This window comes from Myxine glutinosa, chromosome 5 (assembly GCF_964187855.1).
Source record: "Myxine glutinosa chromosome 5, kmMyxGlut1.1, whole genome shotgun sequence".
Classification (NCBI taxonomy): domain Eukaryota; kingdom Metazoa; phylum Chordata; class Myxini; order Myxiniformes; family Myxinidae; genus Myxine; species Myxine glutinosa.
This window is the reverse complement of record NC_136265.1, coordinates 176,423,251-176,449,083: the sequence shown is the minus strand read 5'-3', so window position 1 is coordinate 176,449,083 and position 25,833 is coordinate 176,423,251. Positions and strand designations below refer to the sequence as shown.

Genomic DNA, 25,833 nt, shown 5'->3' with positions numbered 1-25,833 from the left:
AAAAACAAGCATCAACAAGAATAAACCAAAAAACAGTTTTCAAGAGAATACAACCAAAGTCATAGAAAGTCAAATAAAAGGAGAAACAATCAATGTAAATGTACTACATTCCAAAACAAGAGATTGCAAGGACAAGGAAACCCCTACATGTAAATCTCTAATACATTTTCATTTACCCCGCATATTTTTCCCACACCATGTCTCAACAAAATCCTTAATGTTTGCATTTCTACTATAATACTTAAATTCCAGTTTTAACCGAGTTGTGACCAGGGATTGGAAATGCAGGATCACATTACATTGCTCGGGTGGCTTGCCCTTAGTTTTTGCTTTTCTCGACAAGTAGATGGCCAGTTTAGCCTCTGACAATAAATAATTTAAAAACATTAACAATTTTTCCTTTGCTGAAGTGACTCCAAGTCCAAAAGGAAACAACTGGAGAGAAAAAGGAACATTAACTTGACCAAACACATTGTTCAGTAAAAGAAAAAGAGGACACAATCGTATGCAATCAACATACCCATGAAACAAATCTTCAATATTATTACAGAAGGGACAGATCACCGATACCATGGCATCCAAACGGTTTACAAAAGTGTTTGTTGGCAATACCCCGTGAACCAGTCTCCATTGTAAATCACCCGACCTTTTTGATATAGGTGTGCCATACATTGATTTCCATGCAGGCTCAGAAGGGGTGGCATCAGGTAAAAGAGCTTTCCATCTCATAACTCCTGCTGCACAGGTGTTTACATTAATCGATGAAAGACAGAACTGGTAAATAGATTTATTCTCAATACTACTAAATAAACAAGAGCCAGTACTGACTGGGGACAAAGTAGAACCCGTGAAAGCAACAAGTAAGTTAGGAAGCGAAGGATTATGGGATGCCCATTTAACCCCAGTACTCCACTGCAACCCAAGTCTAAAGGATGTACGAATGACTTCTACAAGTACCTGACCTGCAGCTCTCATTGATCTGGTACCAGTAATCTCAGCGACTTCCTTGGCAGATCTCCAACCACAATTTGCTGAGTCACGAAGATGCCAGACATTTCTGATGCCACCTGAAATGAAGTTTTGGGCAAAACAACGGCTCTTGGGAACCTGGGGAAAGAGTGGGTTGAGGAATAGAGGTTCTCCCGCAAACATTTTAACCTCATAGCACTCCTTTTGGCGGCTTACCACTACGGCTTGCCAAGCATTCAACAAGCTCTGGTAGAACAGAGGAAGGTGGGACACATCAACTTTTTGGGATTCGATCAAAAATATCTCAAGGCCATAGCCGAGCATTCCGGCTTGCCTCAATATTCGTTGTGCTACAGGGCGCCAGGGCAGTTTTTCAACATTGAGCAGACGTTGTATTGACTTCTGCCGAAAGGCCATCAGCCGACACTTTAGGTCAATGAGCCCTTGGCCACCAAGAGACACGGGGCGGCAAAGTACGTCCATCCGCAACCAGTGGTAACCTCCCCAAAATAAATTTACCAGTGCCTGTTGAATAGCTTTAAGCAAGCCTTCTGGTGGCTGCAAACAAATAAATTTATGCCACAGGACAGAGGCGACCAAGGTGTTAATAATCAGTATTCGGCCTCTAAAGGACATTTGTGGAAGGAACCTTTTCCATTTGTTGAGCCGCTTGGTTGCCTGTTCTACCACTCCTTCCCAGTTAATATGGGAGTACTGATTGGGTCCAAGATAAACACCTAGGTATTTAACCCCTTCTCTTGTCCAACGTATGGCTTTTGGAAGAGACTGAGGAGGGGTGACGGGAAGCCTACTGGATGTACCGTGAGCTGAGGAGACCCACAGAGCTTTGCTCTTTTGCCAATTGCACCGCAAACGTGAAGCAAGGTAAAACCTGTGTAAGGACTCAACAAGAATGGTTAGGTCCTTATCATTCTTCATGATTACACAGACATCATCAGCATATGCTGATACCATGATGTGGTTCTCTTCTGCAGAAGGCACAAAGCCGGAAAGAGAGGCTCTCAGACTTGAGTAGTGGGTCAAGAGAAAGGCTAAACAGCAACCCTGACAAAGGACAGCCTTGCCGAACACCCCTCTGAACCTGAATGGGTGGACAAAGACGATTATTTACTTTGCACAAACTAAATATATTGTTGTATAACAATTTCACAAAGCCGATAAACTTTTCACCAAAACCAAACTTTTGCAGAACATGGAACATGTAAGTGTGATCAATGCTATCAAAAGCCTTTTCAATGTTTAGGAAAATCAACCCAACCCCCCCTCTTCCTCCTTAAGGCCACAGTCAATCAAGTCTCTAATTAAAAAGACATTATCAGAGATTGATCTTCCCGGGATGCTGTAACTCTGATAAGGATGGACAATAGTGCCAATGACAACCTTTAGCCGATTGGCCAACAATTTGGAAAAAAGTTTGTAGTCAGAGCACAGTAATGAGATGGGGCGCCAGTTCTCTATCCGACGGAGATCACCACCTTTTTGGAGAAGGCATACAACTGCTCTTCTACAGCTGAGGGGTAGTATGCCAGAGCGTAGGCTTTCTTGTAGCACCAGCAGTACTTCTGGACCTAAAATGTCCCAAAATGCTGCAAAAACTTCCACTGGAAGGCCGTCAATCCCAGGGGCTTTTCCGTGTACAAAGCTACGCAGAGCTATGCTTAGCTCCTCCAAAGTAAATGGCTCTTCAAGACCTTGTCACTGGTCACAACTCAACGAAGGCAGGTAATTCGTCATATCATCAACCATATCTTTACACACAGCTTTCTCCGCAAATAAGCCAGAAAAAAACCTTTTCACAAGCATCTTAACATCACTTTCATTTTGTGTAATATTCCCCTCAGCATCTAACAAGGAAAACATTTGCCTTTGGGACTTCTTAACCCCTTCTAACTGGGAAAAACTTTTGTTTGGGGTGTCAGAGAACTTCACATTTTGGATTCTGAGTCTAACTGACATCCCCATTACTTTTTCATGAATCAGTTCTCTTAAATAAGCTTTTTTCTCCAATAATAACTGAGGTTTCCTGCCATTTTGAGACTTAGCCAAGTCTTCCTCTAAGTGTAAAATTTCAGTTTCTAAGAGCGAAACAGCAATCTTACTCTTGCTTGTGGAAAAGGACTTAAAATATTGACAAAAGACGTGAATCTGGGCTTTCACGTTATCCCACCACAACTGAACAGAAGAGTAACAAGGTTTTCTTTGGATGAGTGTTTCCCAAAAACTACGAAAAGCATCCTTAAAACAGCAATCCTCCAACAGGCTGGTATTGAAAGTCCAATACGCACTTTTACGAATTGACTGAGAAAAGGATAGATCAAGTACAACCAGGTGGTGATCAGAGAAAGTAGAAGGGAAATGATTACAAGACACGAGTACGTTTCTAAAAGTGGAATTAATATACCATCTATGAAGCCTTGCAAGTGTTATTAACCCACTAGCACAACGACACCATGTGTACTGAGATGTTGTAGGGTGCTGTATACGCCATGCGTCAAGTAGACCAAGTGATGAAAAACAATTCAATAGATCTTTATGAGATTCTGGATGTGGTTCTGGTGTATTTCTATCTAAACTCGGTTCTAAGGTGCAATTGAAATCTCCTCCTATACAGATACAATGATCAAAGGCTACTGTGTGAAGGTAATTGGCCAGACGTGTGAAAAAATCGTTACGAGCCAAGCTGCTACTCGGAGCATATACATTGAGTAGGGTGAGGTGAAAACCTTGATAGACCAACTCTAAGGATGCTAAGTGTCCTGTAACTATTTCATTAAAATTACAAGAGTCAGGAACAAACCCAGGACGAAGCAAGAAAGCAATTCCCACAGAAACAGAAGACAGATTGCTAAAGAAGCACTGCCCAGTATTAAGGCGAAGCCAGTCAGGCTGTGAAGTCTATGTTATGTGTGTTTCCTGCAATAAACATATGTCGATATGTTTCTGAAACAATAAGTTTTTAACTTGGAGCTGACGTAAATGGTTAGCACCACCGCCATTCATGTTTAAGGTGCCAAACAGCACTTCCTTCCTTTTCATGCCTTATCAAGGGGGGGGGGTTTAGCTGCTCTTGAGACAGTTCCAACCTTGCTTTTGTAATGAATTTCCTCAGTCGTTGAATTTGTGCTTTTGTTATTTCAAAATCTTCAGAATTTCTAACTGTACAATTTGCAGTCTGCATGAAGGAAAGCAAGTCAGGAAAATGTTTTTGAATCATGACATTTCGCTGCCGAAATGTCTCGTTTAGAAGGGTCGCAATAACCTCGGGGGGTATTTGTAACTGCTCAGATGACAACTGTGACGGCTCAGTCACCTCCATGTCATCATCTAAAGCAGACAGCCCAGATAGCATTCCACCAGGTTCGTAAATTTCAGTTTGGACCTTTACCAACTCGTTTATAGACCGGTCTTGGGTCTGGGGGGGCCTGGGGAGGTCTACTTCGACATGAGATGGGGCTGTTACACCACCATCTTGTACAACTACGTCGGGCACCTCCATCGGGGCCACACAACCTGTATTCTGATCATTTGTTGCAGTGGGAACATTGGGAAGGATCAACGCACTATTTTGTTGAGGCTCAGGCAGTGGTGGTGATGATGATGATGGTGATGTCTCCTGACATTCAACCAACGTCTCATCAATAATATAATAGACCCTTCATTTGTACAAATATTTGATGGAACCGTACCACCTTGTGCACTTTGGATTAAAATTCCATCATTGGAAGGTAATCCATCTTTTTTCTCACTACCTTGAGGTTCCTCAGCGACTGCACCACTCGTATCCAGTACAACAACTTTGGGGGCACTAGTGGGGCCACGAGGAGCAGAGGCTCTACGTTTTTTTGCCACATTCACAAAACCCTCCTCACTCTGTGAGGACACAGTGTCAGCGGAAACATTTGAGACACTGGGTGTCACCTCCTCCACCACACGAGGTAGTGGGTTGTTAACCGTTTTACAATCTTCATCAACGTGGACTGATTCCCCACACTTTGAACAAGCAGCTTTCAGACAAAATCTCTTTAAATGCCCAAACGCCCCACAGAGAAAACATGTTAAGGTCGCTGAATGAATGAAAATGAATGATCGTTTTAAGGCCATTTTCCCCGCTAGAGCGGAGGTTAGCCTTGCGGGCCCCATGACAATCATGGTTCCCTGTTTGAGGCAATGTTGTTATGGCCGGATGCCCTTAAGGTCGCTGATGAAGCGTATATTTGATAATCACGGTCATAAATTTTAATCTTAAATGAAATCCTTAAACCCGTATCATCCCCACGGTCTGGAAGAACCATGTGAAGCTGCCGTCGAAAGCTCATCACGTGCTTCGCTTTTTCATGGCGGCACACGAGGGGGATCATCGAGATTCTCAAAACGATTGTACCATATCGAGACAAAACCGACACAAGTTTTTCATTGGACACGAAGGGAGGACAATTTGAAACGATTATTTTCATTGCAGGCACATCCATTGGGGAGGCAATAACAAAGTGACCACTCTCTGTGGTTAACCCGGAACTCACGACATCGTGAACCAGATGCTCATCCGCAACGAAAACCACCACCTTCTGGTTCATACATGACGCAGCACGTACATGTTCGATTCCGATAACTTCTCCAACCGCCAAGACGATCTCTTCGGTCGGAGTCCCGCCAATGCCTCCAAATAGCTTTTTTTTTCTTCTTTTTTCTCTCTCTCTCTCTCTCTCTCTCTCTCTCTCTCTCTCTCTCTCTCTCTCTCTCTCTCTCTCTCTCTCTCTCTCTCTCTCTCTCTCTCTGTCTCTGTCTCTGTCTCTGTCTCTCTCTCTGTCTCTCTTCCCCCCCCTCCCCCCACGGCCACGGGGAAAACTCCACAAACACGTACAAGACACAAAGGGAGTGAAATGGGGATAGGAAAGACGCCAGCACAGTACTCACAGCTCAGCGCACACAGCCGCCATGACACCACACCCAAATCGTAGCAGGCGGCGAGATATATATATATATATATATATATATATATATATACTGTATATAGCTATATATATATATATATATATATATATATATATATATACATATATATATATATATATATATATATATATATATATATATATACGTATATATATATATATATATATATATATATATATATATATATATGTATTCATACATACATACACACACACACACACACACACACACACACACACACACACACACGTGTTTAAAATGTTGCAAGATTTCCTAAATCAGAATTTGTCATATATAAAGCATTGTACAGATGAATCATAGTATGTAACATTGTACAGATGAATTCACGAATGGGAAGAATTAATTCCAACATCATGCTTCATTCACTAAGTGGAGAATTGAAATGTTAAAGCACAATCTATATCTAACTATATCACTTTATTCATAAAGAAATATAATTATTTTACAAAAGTTTTACCTTGGTTCGTAAAAAATTTAAGCAAGACATGGTTTGACATTGCTGTTGTAGAAGTTTCAACGGCACCAGGAGACTACACTGTTTCCCATATTGAGAGATGATTAGGTGAGGAATACATTTAAAGAGAATCCCGGCGATAGCTCACCTACTTTTCATGTGAAACACAATATTCGCTTTTCCAATCAGACAACATTATAGAACAAGAAAGAGCAATCAGAGATTGCAGACCCTCGCCAGGATGTGTTTTCAGTGGTTTTTAAGGCTTTTGTGTTAAAACAAATATGGCGGCCGAACCACGTGACCCATGACGTCATCATTTTTTCTTTCTCCATTTTATCCCGAGATTATGCTCAAGAAATTTCATCTTGATCAGATGAAGTTTTGTACTTGTCGAATTATGACGTCATAATGGAGGCACCTATGACATCATCATTAACATATTTTATTCCGCATGGAGAGTTCTTTACAATGAGCCATGTCTCAATTTATTCTATTCAGCGTTTTCGGTGATATAGAGGTGCAAAGGTTTTCGGTTTTTCCAAGATGGCGGCCGAACCACGTGACCTATGATGTCATAATTATCATTGAAAAATTCTAAAGGCGGAGTTGCATCTATGGTGGAAATTTCCGGTCAATCGGACCAACTGTTGCAGAGAAAATCATATTTTTTCTGTGCGGACAAACAAACAGACAGACAAACAAATGAAAAATCGGTCAGAGACTGAGGACAAGCCGGAATGTACTTCTTTTTTTTTTTGATTTGCCAACCACTCCCCACCATCACGGTCGTCTCTCCAACTCACAATCCCACAAGATATGTGGAAAGGATGACTCAAAACCAATTATCTTCTTTTTGATTCATATATAAACATCATTAAAAGTAAATAATGACCTCTGCCAAAGTTCAAACGACGTGGGTTTAATCCGTACATGAGAGAATTCCACATAGCTATTTGGGCGGTGTATAAGCTAACAGATCGCTATCTCCATCGATCTTGCCAAGGCCGTAACCCCTATCGGCTCAAAATCCTTTTAACTGTTGACTTGGTAGTTTTTACAATGAAGGAAACACGTATCCGGAGTACATATGACATAGCGATTGTGAACGTGACAGCTCTGATGCGTCTTTTGCTTCACATCGCAGTGACGGCGAGCACCAACATGGCGGCTGTAAGATTAAAATCTGGCTTCAAGCCCCCTCACCACCCAAAGCCTTCAACCAGACATATTAACACGCTCCTCCCTCTTCATTCCCGTTCTTCAAAGCAAAGTGGTAAAAATTGCTGTATCGCCATTATATATACTAGGGCATGCCCGTACTATATATACTAGGGCATGCCCGTACTATATATATATCTAAAATTATATCCCCCCCCTCTATTTACATGAAATGGTTTGGTCCAAAGCGAACGGCTTGCGAGTACGGTGACAATCCCCCCCCTCTATTTACATGAAATGGTTTGGTCCAAAGCGAACGGCTTGCGGAGTTTGGTAAAGAAATCGCCATCGCGTGCACAAACGCGCAGGAAAGCGAATGAATCGCAAATTAGTTTTAATTAGTTTTAAAACATAGTTTAACGGCAACATAGTTTTCCAACGTGAAATAAATGAATACGCTCTCAAATGTGCCGTCCGAGGCAGAGTCTGTTCGCCACGTTCGGCACACGTGATAGCTCGCTGCTCTCTGATTGGTTGAATCGTTTTTTGGACATAGCTCGGTAACTACTTGTCCGATTAATATGAAACCTTGAAAAGGCACATCCTCGGGTCCCCAGCAATATACCTGGCAAGTTTAAAGTATATCGGACCCGTGGTTGTCGAGAAACAGCGGTCACAGACAAACACACAGACACACACACAGACACACAGAGATTACTGGAATTATAGATAGATATCTAAAATTATATCCCCCCCCTCTATTTACATGAAATGGTTTGGTCCATTCGCAAAGCCAAAGCGAACGGCTTGCGAGTACGGTGACAATCCCCCCCCTCTATTTACATGAAATGGTTTGGTCCAAAGCGAACGGCTTGCGAGTACGGTGACAATCCCCCCCCTCTATTTACATGAAATGGTTTGGTCCAAAGCGAACGGCTTGCGAGTACGGTGACAATCCCCCCCTCTATTTACATGAAATGGTTTGGTCCAAAGCGAACGGCTTGCGGAGTTTGGTAAAGAAATCGCCATAGCTCGGTAACTACTTGTCCGATTAATATGAAACCTTGAAAAGGCACATCCTCGGGTCCCCAGCAATATACCTGGCAAGTTTCAAGTATATCGGACCCGTGGTTGTCGAGAAACAGCGGTCACAGACAAACACACAAACACACAAACACACAAACACACAGACACACAGACACACAGAGATTACTGGAATTATAGATAGATTACTAGCAATGGTACCTGCCCTAAGAGCGTGGCTTCCATTTGACGTTCAATTCAAACGTTTTGGGTGACCTTGAGAGAGAGAGAGAGGAAGACAAATGATGAATTGCCAAAGATGATGGGAATAGAGCCTGTGATGGATGCTGTGAAGAGGAACAGGTTGAGGTGGTTTGGTCATGTGTTGAGGAAGGATGAAAGTGACTGGTTGAGAAGAGTGATGGAAATGAATGTAGAAGAAAGTAAAGGACGGCGAAGACCGAGAAAGACTTGGCTGAAGATGGTGGAAGAAGAAATGCGGGCAAGGGGGTTAACAAGGAGAGATGCAGAAAATAGGGCAAAATTGAGAAGATTGTCATGGGGACCGCAAGGCTAACCCCCGCTCTAGCAGGGAAAATGGCCTTAAAATGCATGTTGTTGTTGTTGGTCAAAAGTTTTGGAACACCTCAATTTTTCCAGTTAAAAAAAAAATGTACGCAGTTTAATGTCTCAATGTACTCTGAAATTAAGCATAGAACAAATAAACAATTGGAGATCAAAAAGAAATCATAGAATCATTTTGTTTAACAAAATTTAATTTAAATTTTTGACTCAGCAAAGTAGCCACCTTTTGCAGATATAACTGCCGAACACACTCGTGGCATTCTTTCTGCAATGGAAATCAAAAATTATTCAGGAAGTTCTTCCCAACACTGTTGCAGAAGTTCCCACAAATGTGTTGCACTTGTAGGTTGCTTTGCTTTCACCCTTCTGTCCAGTTCATCCCAAACCAGCTCGATGGCGTTTAAGTCTGGAGACTGTGCTGGCCATTCCATGATTTGAAGCCTACCGTCTTGTTCTTTTCCTCGAAGGTAGTTTTGAGATAGCCTGGAGGTGTGTTTAGGGTCATTATCTTGCTGTAGGATGAACCCCTGACCCCTTTTGGTTCAGGTTGCCAGTCACTCTGTGCAAGTCGCCGACTCTGGATCCAGCAAAAAAGCCCCAGACCATCACGCTTCCTCCTCCATGTTTGACAGTTGGTGTCACACACTGAGGAACCATCCTTTCGCCGACTCGACGGAGTACAAAAACCCTGCGTGATGAACCAAAGATTTCAAATTTTGATTCATCGGTCCATAAGACCTTCTTCCAGTCTTCAGTAGTCCACTGGAGGTGCTTCATTGCCCAGGCAAGCCTCTTTTTCTTATTTTGCCATCTTAGCAATGGCTTTCTTTCTGCCACTCGACCTGTCAAACCTGCAGCTCAAAGTCTTCTCTTCACAGTTGAAACTGAGACTTGCTTACTTCGACCAGTGTTAAGCTGTGCTTGAAGCTGTTGTCCTGTGAGCCGCCTATCACGCAAGCTGTTGACTCTCAGAAACTTGTCTTCTGATTCTGTTGTGACTTTGGGTCTGCCAGACCTCTTCCTGTCAGAGTTTCCTCCAGTTTCCAATTTACTACTTCCCGTAGTGCAATATTGTCCAAATAATGCTTCAGAGGGTGTCATAACAGTCTGTTCCAATACTGCTTTTATACAGACAGGGGGTTTGTAATCAAGTAATCGGCAGAGATTGGGACACCTATAGGAATTGTTTGCATCAACTTTCAAGGCTTAATTTACTTACATTGCTGCAGAACAGCTGTAAGTTGTTAACCCATTACTTGTTCCCTGAAGAAGGCCTTTTTTTTACAATATAACTGTGCAATTTACATTATTTTCCCGTTTTTGCTAACCTAAACTTTTTCTTAACCTCGAGCAGTTTGTTGCTTCCCTTTGTACCATTTCAGGTTATTCACTGGACATTAAACTGCGTAAATTTCAATAAAAACTGGAAAAATTGAGGTGTTCTAAAACCTTTGACCGGTAGTGTGTATATATATATATTGGATCACCTCTCCCAGAGATACTCCTGTTTTGGATATCTGATTTAATTACAGTTCCTGACCATGTGGGCTGGTTTGCCTCCTTCCACACCCCAGGAAGAATTCAAACACCCACCGGCTAAGGCTAAACTTGCAGGAGCTAAAGCATTGGACTCTGAATCCTGCGGCTGTCCAGCATCAACGGTAAGCCACCTTTGTGACGGTCACCCCCTTGCCAACCAAGCATGCCTCCCCAAAATACTCCAATTCTCCCTCCGCCCTCTCTCATCCCAGCCCATCTTCCCCCTCTCACACTGCATTCCACAAATATCGATTCTAATCAGACAGAATTGTGCAACACAAGGTCATCTTGAATCATCTTTCACTTTTTCCTTCGCCTCTCATCATTGTGGAAGCCCTGCTGTTCCATGAGGTTTTGGGTAGCTAGGTAGATAAAAGGGAATCTTCAGAATATCCTTCAGTTTTTTTTCCCAAAACTGGGTTTTGATCAGTAGTCCAACTTCAAATATTGTTTTCTATTTGGTTAAAGCAAATTTCAGGGTTGATGTGTGACACATGGGGGTTCTACATTAGTATTTTGTTGGAAAAATATTGTGTGCTCAAGATTGAGATGGTTCTCACATCTGCTTTTTTTTCTCATATTTTCCTTATCAGAGCGGACAAATGTGAAGTGTCCTAACTCTTCCACTACCAGAGAAGAAGTGGAAGAGTTAGGACATAGAACAGATCAGGACACAACATAACAAAGGGAACAGCAGGAGAAAGCAGAAAAGCCAAAAGCAGGGCAGAGGGAGAAAGTAGACGGAGACGGACAAACAAGGGATGCAGGTAAGGATGAGGGGTAAGGGAGAACACAGGGGTGAACAAGATGGAGACATAAGCAAAATTTTGGGAGGGACGGGGGTGGTTTATCGGTTGTAGAAAAGATCATGGCTTTGGGTGGGGGATGACGTGGGATGGCGGTGAACAGGTGTCTTGAATACCGGGAGGAAAGAATGACATCGAAGAGAGTGTGGAAGGTAGTTCCACAGGTGAGAAAACAGAGGAATAAATGAGTTGATGTGAGAAGTGATTCTTGATTTGGGCAGTTTCACGAGGGAGAGGGTTGCTGCTGGACTGTATGCATCCTACAGATACTTGGGGGGGACAAAGCACAGAGAGGGCAGAGGGTGCAAGACCAGAAATTAGTTGGAAGAAGACGGAGAGACCAAAACCAGAAGTTGAGTCTACGGGCCTATCACTTCACGATTGGTGAAGCGATAGGCCCATTGACACAGCTTCATCATGAGAGGTTCCAATGATCTTGAAAGCGTTGGTTTCCACGCCGTTAAGTAAGATGTGAGGTAGGGGAGCGCTAGCCCAGAGGGGAGAGAAGTACTCCATCAAGCTGCAGATGAAGCCTTATGTAGGTTCACATGAGCTCAGGTGTGCCAAGGAAGGACTTTGCATGATGGAGGATTCCCAGTCATTTACATTTGGTTTGGAGGCCAACTTTGAAATGTGGTTTGTCCAAGAGAAATCATGACTGAGAGAGAGTGAGTCCCAAGAGTTTGAGTGACTGAACCCCTTTGAGACGGTTGTTGGTTAAGTAGATGGGAGGGTTTGCGTTCGGTCCTTTCAGAGAGAGAGAGAGAGAGAGAGAGAGAATGAATGAATGAATGAATGAGTGAATGTGTGTGTGATTTCTCAAGATTGAAAGACATATTTCATGTGTTTCACCAGTTTGTGATTTTGTCAAGGGCTGAGGAGAGGGAAGAGGCACCAGTCTATCAGACGTGTAGTAGAGTCGTGCTACCTGTCCATCAGACGGATGAGGGATGTCACGGCAGATGGCGGAGTCATCAGCAACGAGATCAAGATAATTTACCAGAGAGTCAGAGGGATCATTGATGAAGATCGGGAATAGGATTGGGCTGAGAACACTGCCTTGGGGGTACTCCAGCCTTGACAGGGAGAGGAGAAGAAAGGGTTCCATTGAGAGCCACACGTTGGCTACGGGTGTGCAAGAAGTCAGTAATCCAAGAGTGTTTGTCATTGCGTTCACATGTTGCCCAGAAGTGTAGTTGTGAAGTTTTTTTGAGGCCATAAATGACTGCGAGCATCTGTTTTTCTATTTGTGCACACCTTCTTTCTGTATCAGTTAGTGTCCTGCTAGCAAAATCAATTGGCCTCTGCAGTGTGCATGGATTGTTCAGAACTTGTAACAAGCAACTTACAATGTTGCGACCATCTTCCTCCAGATCATTTTCTCCGTGAATGATGATGTCATCTTGAGATGCATACAGCACCGTGTAGATGTTCCATTGCTTCTTGAAGCATCAAGGTTCATCCCCCAGGATTGGATAGGTTCATCCCCCAGGACCGTTACCCCTAAGATGGTGCGTCGGCCCAGCTCAGATTTTAGTTTTGAGCAGAGAGCAATAGGAATGCGTCACAATGGTATGAGCACTGGCACCATTGTCTTGTCAACTTTCAGGTCATGTATGCCAGAAAATTTGCCAATTTGGTATTGACTACTTCACAATTTGAGAATATCATCGTGTTTTTTTTTTGTTTGTTTGTTTTTGAATACAGGATCGAGGCTCGTGAAAGAGCTAACATTTATCACACAAAAATATCAAACAGACACACAAAGTATATAACAAGGGGAGCGGTAGACAAGATGGGGAGAGAAGGGGAAACACACAAACACAACATTTGAGAGCAGGGACTTCGGGAGATCTGTGGGAGAGAGAAAGCTTGGGGGGAGGAGGCGTGGGAAGGGGGGGGAGGGGTGCGAGAAGTATAAAACACAAGGACACTGCAAGGACTTCCAGGAAGGAAGTTGGTATTTCAAAAAAGTGAATCTGGGGTGAAATTAGCGGGGGTAGAAAAGATCAAGGTTTTGGATGGGGGAAGATAAGAGATGGTGGTGAACAGCTGTTTTAAAGGTATGGAGGGAGGAGTGGGATTGAAGAGTGAGGGAGTTTGTTCCAGAGGTGGGATAAAAGAGGAATGAAGGAGTGAAGGTGAGCCGAGAGTTTTGATTTTGGCAGTTTAACCATAAGAGGGTTGCAGGCAGATCTTGTGCGACCTGTCGGAATATTTGGGGAACAGAGCCCAGAGAGAGCTGTGGGAGCAAGGCCGGAGAGGAGTCGGTAGAAGACAGAAAGACCACCAACCTGCCTGTGATGAGTAAGAGAAAGGTCCTCGGAGTTAGCTTCATTGCGGGAGATTCCAATGATTCTGAAAGCTTTGGTTTCAACAGCGTGAAGCCGAGCTAGGTGTGAGGTAGGAGCACCGGCCCAGAGGGGAGAACAGTATTCCATTGAGCTGCGGATGAAAGCCTTGTATGTGGTGAGGAGCCAAGGAAGGACTTCGCATGACTGAGGATGCCCAGTCGGCGACTAGCTTTGGAGGCCAGATTTGAAATGTGGTTTTCCCAGGAAAGATTATGGCAGATAGTGAGATCCAAAAGCTTGAGTGACAGAACTTCTTGGAGAGGATTGTTGAGAAAGTAGATGGGAGGGTTGTCCAGACGGTCTTTTCGGAGAGACATAGTAAGAGTGAGAGATTTGTCAGGATTGAAAGACCTGTTCCACTTGTTTGACCAGTCTGTGATTTTATCCAGGGGAATATTTTGTCCAGGGGCTTAGCGGTTAGGGTGCCGGCTTGGGATCCTAGGATCCTGGGTTCGAATCCCGGTCGAACGCTAAATGAACACCAGGGGAGTTGACTCAGCCTGTCATCCTTCCGAGGTCGGCAAATTGAGTACCAGCTTGCTGGGATGAATGATCCTGGTGTGTACCCCGGTTTAGAATAGGTACACCGTATCCCTGCGCATTGTAAGAGGCGACCAAGGGTTGGCGCCAGGAAGGGCATCCGGCCGTAAAAACATTGCCTCAAACAGGGAACCATGATTGTCATGGGGCCCGCAAGGCTAACCCCTGCTCTCGTGGGAAAAATGGACTTAAAACGATCATTCATTCATTCATTCTGCAGAGAGTGAGGAGGCTGCAGACTGCCGATCTGAGGGATGAGGAATGGAGTGGCAGAGAGTCATCAGCAAAGAGATAGAGAGGTTTTTGTGTCAGAGGCCCAGAACACTGCCTTGGGAAACTCCAGCCTGAACAGGAATGGGAAATGAGAGAAACCCATTCAGGGCCACACGTTGACTACGACTAGAGAGGAAGTCCGCAAGCCATGCGTGGAGATTTCCATGGATACCATAGGAGGAGAGTTTGGTGAGCAGATCAGGGTGCCAGACCGTATCGAAGGCACGTGATATGTCAATGGAGACAGCTCTAATTTCCTGTTTGGCATTGAGGACCTCCATCCATTGTTGAGACAGCAGAAGCAGCATGTCCAGAGTAGAGTGACCTGGTCTGAAACCAAATTGATGATCAGAGATCAAGCCATTTGAGAAGAGGAAAGATTTGATATCCGAAGCAATGATGGATTCCATGACTTTGCTGATAATTGGGAGAAGGCTGATTGGTCTGCAGTTGCAAGTATCCGTTTTTGCACCTTTTTGGTGTAAAGCAGTGATGTTGGCTGATTTCCAAGCTGATGGCAGATGACCTTGAGCAAAAGAAAGGGTGAAGAGAACAGAGAGAGGGAGTGAAAGAGCGGCAGAGCAGGATTTTAGGACCCGTGCGCTGATGCCATCAGGTCAAGTTGCAGAATCAGAGTCAAGGGTTGACAGAAACTTTTCCACCTTGTCAGAAGGAAAGGACACAGAGTCCAGGGGCATCTGGGTACGACTGGGTATGGTGGGTACAGAGAGGGATGGGTTTGGGACACAAGATTTAGAGGCAAACACAGAGTTGAGGCATTCAGATTTTTCATTTGCAGAGTCAGCTGTGTAGCCATTTGAGGTAAGGGAGGGGAAGGAGGGGGAACAAACACCAGAAACAGATTTGACCAGACGCCACCAGGATTTGGAAGAGGGAGACAGATAAGAGAGTTCGGTCTTTGGAGTGGAGAGATATTGTTTCCTGGCTCTCCTGAGGGTGGACACACACTTGTTTTGGGCTTTGTGAAAGGAAATGAGATTTCCTTCCATTGGATTTGCTTTTCAGGAGGTGAAGGCAAGTTGTTTCTGGGCAACTGCCTCACCACAGGATTCTGTGTACCATGGACGGGAGGAAAGGTATGACAACTGAAGACGAGATGGGATAAATCTGTGCATGAGAGAGAGCAATTTACTTTGGAAGAATTCCCAGGATGAGTTGATGTCAGAGGCGGTAGAGATGGGAGACCAGTCCAGATGATTGATGGCTGCTTGAAGACCGTGCCAGTTGGCCTGAGTGAAATGCCAGACTCGTTGATGCTGAGGAGGCTCTCTGAGAATGGTCAGAGGGATGTCCACTTTAACAAGCACATGATCAGATGAGCCGATTGGAGCAGAAGAAGAGTAGCAGACATTTGCAGTGAAGTTAGTCATAACCAGGTCCAGAAGAGAAGATGCTCCATTGACTGAGATCCGGGTCGGGAAATTGACAGATTGTGTCAGTCCCAGTGAGTCGCAGAAATCCTTTGCTGAGGAGCCATGGCTGGTGAGGGAGGTACCCACACCCAGCCAACTGGCATGATGACACATGAAATCACCACATATGAGGAAGAGAGAGTTGGGATGAGTAGATAGAGGTTGGTCCATATTATCAGACAGCGAGATGTAGATGGAGTCATCACTGTTTGGTGGACGGTACAACACACATATGAACAAGAGGTGGGAGCGAAGGGGAAGCCGTAGCCAGAGGTATTCCTGGGGGTGAGGTGGAGAGAGTGCAGTGCAGGGCGAGTGAGGAAGAGAGTTTTTGATAAAGATAGCAACCCCACCTCCTGGACGAGGCTCAGGTCTATCATAACGGAGGAGGGAGTAACCTGGGAGGGATACCAAGGAATCAGAGACATCATTGAGGAGGAAAGTTTCTGTTAAGCAGATCAAGTCTGGTTTGTCAGAAGCAATCTGTATGGAGAGAATTTGACAACCTGTATGTTAAATTTGAGCAAAGGCCCCAGATGTTTGAGGTCCATACCGTTAATGAAGAGGCAGGGGGAGCATCGGATACAGAACAGGGGGGGGGGGGGGTGGGGGTGGAGGGGTAGGGTAAGATGTGGAAGAGGATGAAGAGGTAGGGAGAGCTGTTGAAAGTGTGTCAGAGATTTCAGAATAGCTAGGAGAAAGTGAAGGATGGGGCAGACAAAAGGTTTGATGGTGTTTGGGTGAGGCACAGTGAGTTGTTACTTGAGGGGGGGCAGAGCGAGGAAGAAGGTTGGGGGAGATCGAGGTGATAGTTGGAAGGGGGAAGAAGCGGGGAGGCCGCTTTGAGGAGGAGGGGTGAGAGGGGGGAAATGGAGAAAAAATGAGGGTGGGGAGATTTGAAGGGGAGGGGCGAGGGGGAGTTTATGAGGGGAGGGATTAGGGGGGAGTTTAGGGGGGAAGGGGCAAGGGGGGGGGGAATTGAAATGGATGGGAGGTGGGCAGATTTGGAGGGGAGGGCGAGGGGGAGTTTATGAGGGGAGGGATTAGGGGGGAGTTTAGGAGGGAAGGGGCAAGGGGGGGGGGGGAATTGAAATGGATGGGAGGTGGGCAGATTTGGAGGGGAGGGTGAGGGGGAGTTTAGTAGGGGAGGGGCAATGGGGAGTCTTGGAGGGGAGGGGTGCAGGGGGAGTTTAGTAGGGAAGGGGCAAGGGGGAGATTTGAAAGGGATGGGTGATGGGGAAGATTTGGAGTGGAGGGGTGAGTTTGGATTTTAGAAAGTGGTTGGACACATGAGATTCGAAGCTCAACACTGATTTGAGACATTTTGCCTATTTTGAGCAGGATCTCCAAAGAGGCCTTTTGGGTAAGGAAGGGGGTGGCTTTGAGAAAGGAAAGTGGTGAGAGAGGTCAGTCCAGACATTATTAACAAGATTATGTTTTCTTGCTTACTTAAGGATGAATACACACTTATTGTGTCTCAGCACAATACTTTTTTGGTAACTTGGTAACTGAATACGTCTCAGCACAATTATTGTCACTCTCGGTGATCTCAGCAAACTGACTTGAGTGCCAACCACTTTTGCACATGGAGATAACCTCCAAAGAGAAACATGTTAATAATACCACAGCAACAAAGGGTATAGATTATGCTGAGATCCTCATAAAGTTTTCTCAATTATTCGCCCCTTCCCTCCATCAATATCTTCAACAGCACAGAGCTGGCAAGCTTCGTGGATGTTTCTGCAGAGTTATCCCTCACACGTTCCACCCTCCTTCCTGGGCAACTGCTGCACTTCGACTACTCGCCACAGCACTACGTGTTTGTAGTTTCGGCAGCACTGCACTCGCTGTTACCAATTTCACCGCCATTTCATGGCCGCCATTTTAACTCGTGTGCAGTTGTGGGCAACGGTGGCGTCCTGACAGGAAGCGGATGTGGACAACGCATTGACACTGCTGACTTTGTGATCCGCTGCAACTTTGCACCAACCACGGGTTATGTCCACGATGTAGGAAATCGCACGAGCCTCACAACTTTTAACCCCAGCATAGTAGATGGACGATATGGTGGGCTTCTTACAGCAGATGACAGGGAACGTTTTCTGAACAGGTAACACCCACCCATATTGTGGACCTTCCGTCTGCACATCTACTTCCATATTTACACATACACAGTGCCTTCCGAAGGTATTGTCACTTTTATGGTGATTTGTGTTGTTAATGCTGTTCACTCCTACTGATGTACTTTGTGGGATGCAGACTACAGGAGCTGGATGGAGCTGTTCTCTGGATTCCAGCCTTCCTCTTCCACACCTCGGCAGTCATCACCCGCACCCTTGTTGATTTCTTTCTTGAGAATAAGTCACGGCTTGGTGTGCAGCTCGCCTGGCCTGGGCCTCTTGTTGCCCATATTACCCGGTATACTCAATCCAGCATGCATTGCCTTCCACCTCTACTTTATTGGATTTGCAACTTGAACTTTTTTTTTTAACCGCAGGTTCTTTTTTTTTTTTTAACTCTAAAACAAAAGCACGTGAAATTTTTCGACCAGTGATTGTTCAATTAAATGAACGTCATTATGGGTGGGTCGATTTTTGAAATATGCACCCATTGGTTGGACAGCTACCGGGCCACACCCACATCTGTCACTTGTCTACACCCACCATAGTGCCGAGATGAATTGATATGGCCGCCATCTTGTTCCTTGGGTGGGACTAACACATTCGGCCTGTATAGGCCTCTGCTGATTGATTATACACTGTCCGGCTTTCTTGCATCAGATTTCCATTGGCTTTATTGAAGTCGAGTGTTAAATTACCAGTAAGGTTTAATCAAGCCCGTAAGCGCCTCCTTAAAAAAAATAGCGTTACTTAATTTTTGAACAGCACCATATGTGCGTTAAATGCGTATTTCCCAATTGGCCCGTTGCTGGATTTTCAATTCAATTCAGTTTTAAGCCAATTAGTCAATTAATTAATTAAATAAATTTCTTAATAAATTAATTAAAGATTTAAGCCAATTCAGTCACGCTTAATGACAAAGTCCCATACCTCGGATGACCATGTGCAGGATTTTATGAACAAAACGTTTATTACCGCAGAGAGAGCAGGAGGGCGGAAACTTGGCAACTGAATTCCACCTCTGACGTTCTTGACGCCTGAGCCTAGATCTACTTTAATCTATATACCCCCCAGAGTATAATAACGGAACACTTCCTGCCGCTCCTGTTCAGAGTGGGTGTCCTAGTTGCTTGAAACCAGACAAGCTGTCCGTCAGATTCGAAGTTGATATTGAACCAAATTTTGAAGACCCTCGGAAATGGATTGCATAATACCATCAAGAGCAAGGATGAGGGAGTTGAGTGGACAAAGGAGGCAAAAACTGTATATTTTGTGTCACACGTTGTGATCACAGTGCAATCATTCTTGTTATACACCGATTAGTTATTCATTTGTATTTTGTATCGTTTTGATTTTGTCACCTTCTGCCATGGTTATGTTAGTAGTTTCCAGAAGTCTTGTCATGTGGAAGTGCATGCTGTTAATTGGTATTCTTTTCTCCTTTGAAGTACCTTGAGACATATTAAAGCCATAAATAACTATTATTAATAAATTTCAGTATTACCTGGTCAATCAGACTAACACCTCAATGAAGATAATGACAATAAAACACATCCTCAGTGAATAAAAGCATATAGTTTGATGTAAATACATTAAAAAAAAAAAGTAATCCTATGCAGGTAAAGATTAAAATTGTGTGTGTTGCACATGTGCAGCTTTTGGCGGACACGGGCGTTGGCACCAAAGCGTCTCAGCACAGGCATGCTGATGTACAGCATCGCATCAGCACTCTGTGATGAGATATCCCTCTATGGGTTTTGGCCGTTTGCTTGGGAGCCGATCTCCGGGCGCCCTCTGCCCTACCACTATTATGCGCGACGCGGTGCACGCTTCACCACCGCCTGGCAAGAGGCGCACCAGCTGCCTGGAGAATTCAGGCTCTTCCAGCAACTTCATGGACAGGGGGCACTGCGTCTGCACCTCGGGAGCTGTACTTAGCACCCAGCCGAAACATCACATGGTGTCCGGCATGCAGCATGCAGAATTTAGCCTTTCACCTGAAATCCCAGTTAATGACTCCATGTCAAAAGCCCATTACTGGTGGACACCTTCTCCCAGCCTTTCACCTGAAATCCCAGTTAATGACTCCATGTCAAAAGCCCAGTACTGGTGGACACCTCCCAGCCTTTCACCTGAAATCCCAGTTAATGACTCCATGTCAAAAGCCCAGTACTGGTGGACACCTTCTCCCAGCCTTTCTCATGTGACTTTCACCACATAGTGCCCAAACTATATTCCTTGTTTCAGCCCCACAAGTCAAGGACCTTTCCTTTTGATAATCAGTGTTGTTTGACATCCGGCGAGTCGCCTGAGATTTCCCTACTGAGGGACACTGGTTTTAACTTCTTATTGTCTTCTGTTTGGGAAGTATATTCCAGTGGGGATGAAGAAATACTCCATGGTGTCCAGCCAGTGCATGATACCCTACGTACACACTTCCTTGTTTGAAGAGGCAGTGGAAACAACTGAACTTCTCTTGTCTATGAGGGTGCATTTATGGACAATGCTTGTAGACCATGGTTTATGTTTTTCCTATTTTTATTAGTCAAATTAACAAGTATTATTGCAATTGGCAAGATAAAAATGAAAGGTTTTTGTGTGTGATATACTACTGTGCAGAATGAAAGAAATCGATATATTAATAAGAGAGTGAATGAAATACTGTACCCAAGCCATTTAAGTTAAAAGTGTTATAAAGCAGATATGCTTATGTTCCATCAGAGTTGCAATACAACAACAACAACAGGCATTTTAAGGCCATTTTCCCTGCAGGAGCGGGGGTTAGCCTTGCGGTCCCCATGACCATGTTCTCCATTTTGCCCTATTTTCTGCATCTCCCCTTGTTAACCCCCTTGCCCGCATTTCTTCTTCGACCATCTTTAGCCAAGTCTTTCTCGGTCTTCCCCGTCCTCTACTTCCTTCTACATTCATTTCCATCACTCTTCTCAACCAGTCACTTTCATCCTTCCTCAACACATGACCAAACCATCTCAACCTGTTCCTCTTCACAGCATCAATCACAGGCTCTATTGCCATCATGTTTCGCAATTCATCATTTGTCTTCCTCTCTCTCAACGATACTCCACACATCCGTCGAACCATTCGCATTTCCACCCTTTCCAGCCTTCGTTGCTGCTCTACGTTCATTACCCATGTCTCACTCCCATAAATCATAACACTTCTCACACATGCAGCATACACCTTTCCCTTCAGCTTCAACGATACTCCCCTCCTCATCAGCACTCCACTCAGTTCCCGAAACTTCCATGCACATCTCACTCGAGCAACCGTTGCCGAGTCTGATCCACCTTCTCCATTCAGCATGTCTCCAAGGTAACAAAATGAAGGCTTAATTTTAACATTTCATTCGATTGTATTGGAGAAACTGACATTTGATAAGTCACAAAAAAATACGCAAGAAGAACATGTATAAGCAAGAAACAAGAACCACCTTTTGAGGCCATTTTTTCCCCGCAGAGCAGGGGTTGGCCTTTTTTTTTGCACCGTGGTATTCTTTTTGTAGTAATGTTTTATGGCCGGATGCCCTTCCTGCCGCCAACCCTGTTAGTCGCCTCTTGCAACACACAGAGAATTACCAGTGAACTGGTACTCAATTTGCCGACCTCTGAGGATAACAGGCTGAGTCAACTACCCCGGTGTTAATTCAACAATCGACTGGGATTCGAACCCAGGATCCTAGGATCCCAAGCCAACATCTTAACCGCTAAGCCAACACCAGGCTTATAAGCAAGAAACAAGAAGAACAATATTAATTTAATGATACCTTTTGCATCCTTAACATGTGGTGTGCATGTGTGTGTGTGTGTGTGTGTGTGTGTGTGTGTGTGTACAGTCGGACCCCGCTATTCGGGGGCGGGGGGGGGGGGGGGGATACGTTCCTGGAAAATGCCGCGAATTGCGAAACCACAAATGGCGGGGAATTGTTTGGATGGAGAAAGGGGGGATTAGTTCCCGAATCGCGAAAATCCACAAGTATCGAGGAACAAACCGCGAATGGCGAGGCAAAATCCACAAATGGTGAGGCAAATCCCGAGAATGTCGACGATAATCTGCAGATGCCGATTAAAGTCCCAGAAATGGCAAGACAAAACCCGCGAATGTCGCCGATAATCCGCGAAAGTTGATGAAAGTCCCGTGAATGTATGTCGCGGCATTGTTTCAATGGGGAAAAGGGGGATAGGTTATAGGTTCCCGGCGATTCCTGATTCACAGAGGAAAATTTTTAAAGTTTAAATGTTTTCGACTGCAAATGCACATAATTAGTTTCATATAAAATGCTTACAGAGAAAAAAAAAACGACAACACCGGGTATCATTTCCAATTTATTGAAGGAATGCGCTTACAGTTTATTAAAAGTGCATAATCATACCATACCGTACCGTGAAAGCAAAAAAAAACACAACACCATCATGTACCATTTCAAATTTATATTTTACAAACACACGCAACTTTTCAAATGATGATGGTGATGAATTTAAATCCCATGAATTCCTCCAACTCTGAGGGCCACCCAAATTATGGTGCTGCAAAATCATGCACCAAGGGACTAATTAATCGTGCACTCATTTGCGGCCGTGAAAGCCATGAAAACGCGAGGCACACGGCAGCAAATGGAAAAACAGGTCATGCTTGTGGCTCGTAGAAGATGTTTTTTGCGTATGTCCAGCTGCTTTGGGATAAATGTGTCAAGCTAGCGGCTTGTGGGAAAAAAAAATTGCTCCCCCAAAAAACCACGAATTTACCACGAATAGAAAAAAAACCACGAATTTGCGGGACACTGCTGTGAATAGAAAAAAAACCAAGAATTTGCGGGACACTGCCGTGCATAGGAAAAAAAACACGAATTTGCGGGACACTGCCGTGAATATAAAAAAAACCACGAATTTGCTGGAAACTGCCGCGAATAGAAAAAAAACCACGAATTTGCGGGACACTGCCGCGAATAGAAAAAAACACGAATTTGCGGGACACTGCCGTGAATAGAAAAAAAACCACGAATTTGCTGGAAATTGCCGCGAATAAAAAAAACCACGAATTTGCGGGACACTGCTGTGAATAGAAAAAAAACCACGAATTTGCGGGACACTGCCGCGAATAGAAAAAAAACACGAATTTGCGGGACACTGCCGTGAATAGTAAAAAAATCACGAATTTGCTGGAAACTGTCGCGAATAGAAAAAAAAACACGAATTTGCAGGACACTGCTGTGAATAGAAAAAAAACACGAATTTGCGGGACACTGCCGCAAATAGAAAAAAAACACGAATTTGCGGGACACTGCCGTGAATAGAAAAAAAAACACGAATTTGCGGGACACTGCCGTGAATATAAAAAAAACCACGAATTTGCTGGAAACTGCCGCGAATAGAAAAAAAACCACGAATTTGCGGGACACTGCCGTGAATAGAAAAAAACACGAATTTGCGGGACACTGCCGTGAATAGAAAAAAACCACGAATTTGCTGGAAATTGCCGCGAATAAAAAAACCACGAATTTGCGGGACACTGCTGTGAATAGAAAAAAAACCAAGAATTTGCGGGACACTGCCGCGAATAGAAAAAAAACACGAATTTGCGGGACACTGCCGTAAATAGAAAAAAAATCACGAATTTGCTGGAAACTGCCGCGAATAGAAAAAAAACCACGAATTTGCGGGACACTGCTGTGAATAGAAAAAAACACGAATTTGCGGAACACTGCCGTGAATAGAAAAAAACCACGAATTTGCTGGAAACTGCCATGAATAGAAAAAAAACCACGAATTTGCAGGACACTGCTGCGAATAGAAAAAAAAACCACGAATTTGCCGCGAATAGAAAAAAAAAACCACGAATTTACGGGACACTGCTGCGAATAGAAAAAAAAAAACACGAATTTGCGGGACACTGCCGCGAATAGAAAAAAAAACACGAATTTGCGGGACACTGCTGTGAATAGAAAAAAACCACGAATTTGCGGGACACTGCTGCGAATAGAAAAAAACCACTAATTTGCGGGACACGGCCGCGAATAGAAAAAAAAACCACGAATTTGCGGGACACTGCTGCGAATAGAAAAAAACAACGAATTTGCGGGATACTGCCGCGAATAGAAAAAAAACCCCACGAATTTGCGGGACACTGCCGTGAATAGAAAAAAAAGCCACGAATTTGCCTCGAATAGAAAAAAACCCCGCGAATTTGCGGGACACTGCTGCGAATAGAAAAAAAAACCACGAATTTGCGGGACACTGCCGCAAATAAATAAAAAACCGCGAATTTGAGGGACACTTCTCCGCGAATAGAGAAACAGATCGCATTTTATCAACCACATAAACGTGGAACCCGCGAATAGCGGGGCCCGACTGCATATATATACTGTATATATGCACACACACACACACACACACACACACACACACACATATATATATATATATATATATATATATATATATAATTATATATATATATATATATATATATATATATAATTATATATATATACACACATATATATATATATATATATATATATATATATATATATATATATATATATATATATACAGTATATATATATATATATATAAGTATATGTACATACAGTAACTATGCTCTCACAATATCCGACACACTTTTTTATGTGTTGATTAAAAACATTCACACATTCATATTCTAGTTTCTGCCAGATTGATGGCTTTGCTGATAATTCTAAACTTGTAGTTTTTTTTTTTTTTTTTTTTTTTTTTTTTGTATACAAGATCGAGGCTCGTGAAAGAGCGAACATTAATCACACAGAAAGACAAACCGACACAAAAACATATAACATCGGGAGCGGTAGACAAGATGGCGAGAGAGGGGGAAGGACACAAACACAACATTTGAGAGCAGGGACGGAGAGACATGGAGACATCGAGAGATCTGAGAGAGGGCGAGGGCTTTGTGGGGGGGAGGGCATGCGAAGGGGGGGGGGGGGGGTGGGAGAGGTATAAAACATATGGACACGGTCAGGACTTCCAGGAAAGGAGTTGGAATTTCAAACAAGGTGGATCTGGGGTGAATTAGCGTGGGTGGAAAAGATCAAGGTTTTGGATGGGGGAAGATAAGAGATGGTGGTGAACAGCTGTTTTAAAGACCTGGAGGGAGGAGTGGGATTGAAGGGAGTGAGGGAGTTTGTTCCAGAGGCGGGAGAAAATAGGAATGAAAGAGTGAAGGTGAGCAGAGAGCCGAGATTTCGGCAGTTTAACCATCAGAGGGTTGCTGGCAGATCTTGTGCGACCTGTAGGAATATTTGGGGGACAGAGCACAGAGAGAGCTGGGGGTGCAAGGCCGGAGAGGAGTCGGTAGAAGACAGAAAGACCACCTACCTGCCTGCGGTGAGTGAGTGAAAGGCCCTCAGAGATAGCTTCATCGCAGGAGATTCCAATAATTCTGAAAGCTTTGGTTTCAACAGCGTGAAGCCGAGCTAGGTGGGAGGCAGGAGCACCGGCCCATAGGGGAGAACAGTATTCCATTGAGCTGCGGATGAAAGCCTTGTATGTGGTGAGGAGCTCAGGTGTGCCGAGGAAGGACTTCGCA

The 25,833-nt window shown here is 44.1% G+C and overlaps 1 protein-coding gene across 1 annotated transcript in view; it reads left to right on the top strand.

Moving 5' to 3' along the window:
* Window positions 1–21,001, top strand: part of ST8SIA3 (ST8 alpha-N-acetyl-neuraminide alpha-2,8-sialyltransferase 3) — a 23,965-nt gene extending 2,964 nt beyond the window's left edge. Inside the window, exons 2-5 of the mRNA XM_068115482.2 lie at window positions 10,762–10,848; window positions 17,844–18,242; window positions 18,392–18,550; window positions 19,908–21,001. Coding sequence (XP_067971583.1) covers window positions 10,762–10,848; window positions 17,844–18,242; window positions 18,392–18,550; window positions 19,908–20,190 — 928 coding nt within the window. The 3' untranslated portion in view covers window positions 20,191–21,001. The remainder of the gene's footprint in view (window positions 1–10,761; window positions 10,849–17,843; window positions 18,243–18,391; window positions 18,551–19,907) is intronic.
* The last annotated feature ends 4,832 nt before the right edge of the window (window positions 21,002–25,833 follow it).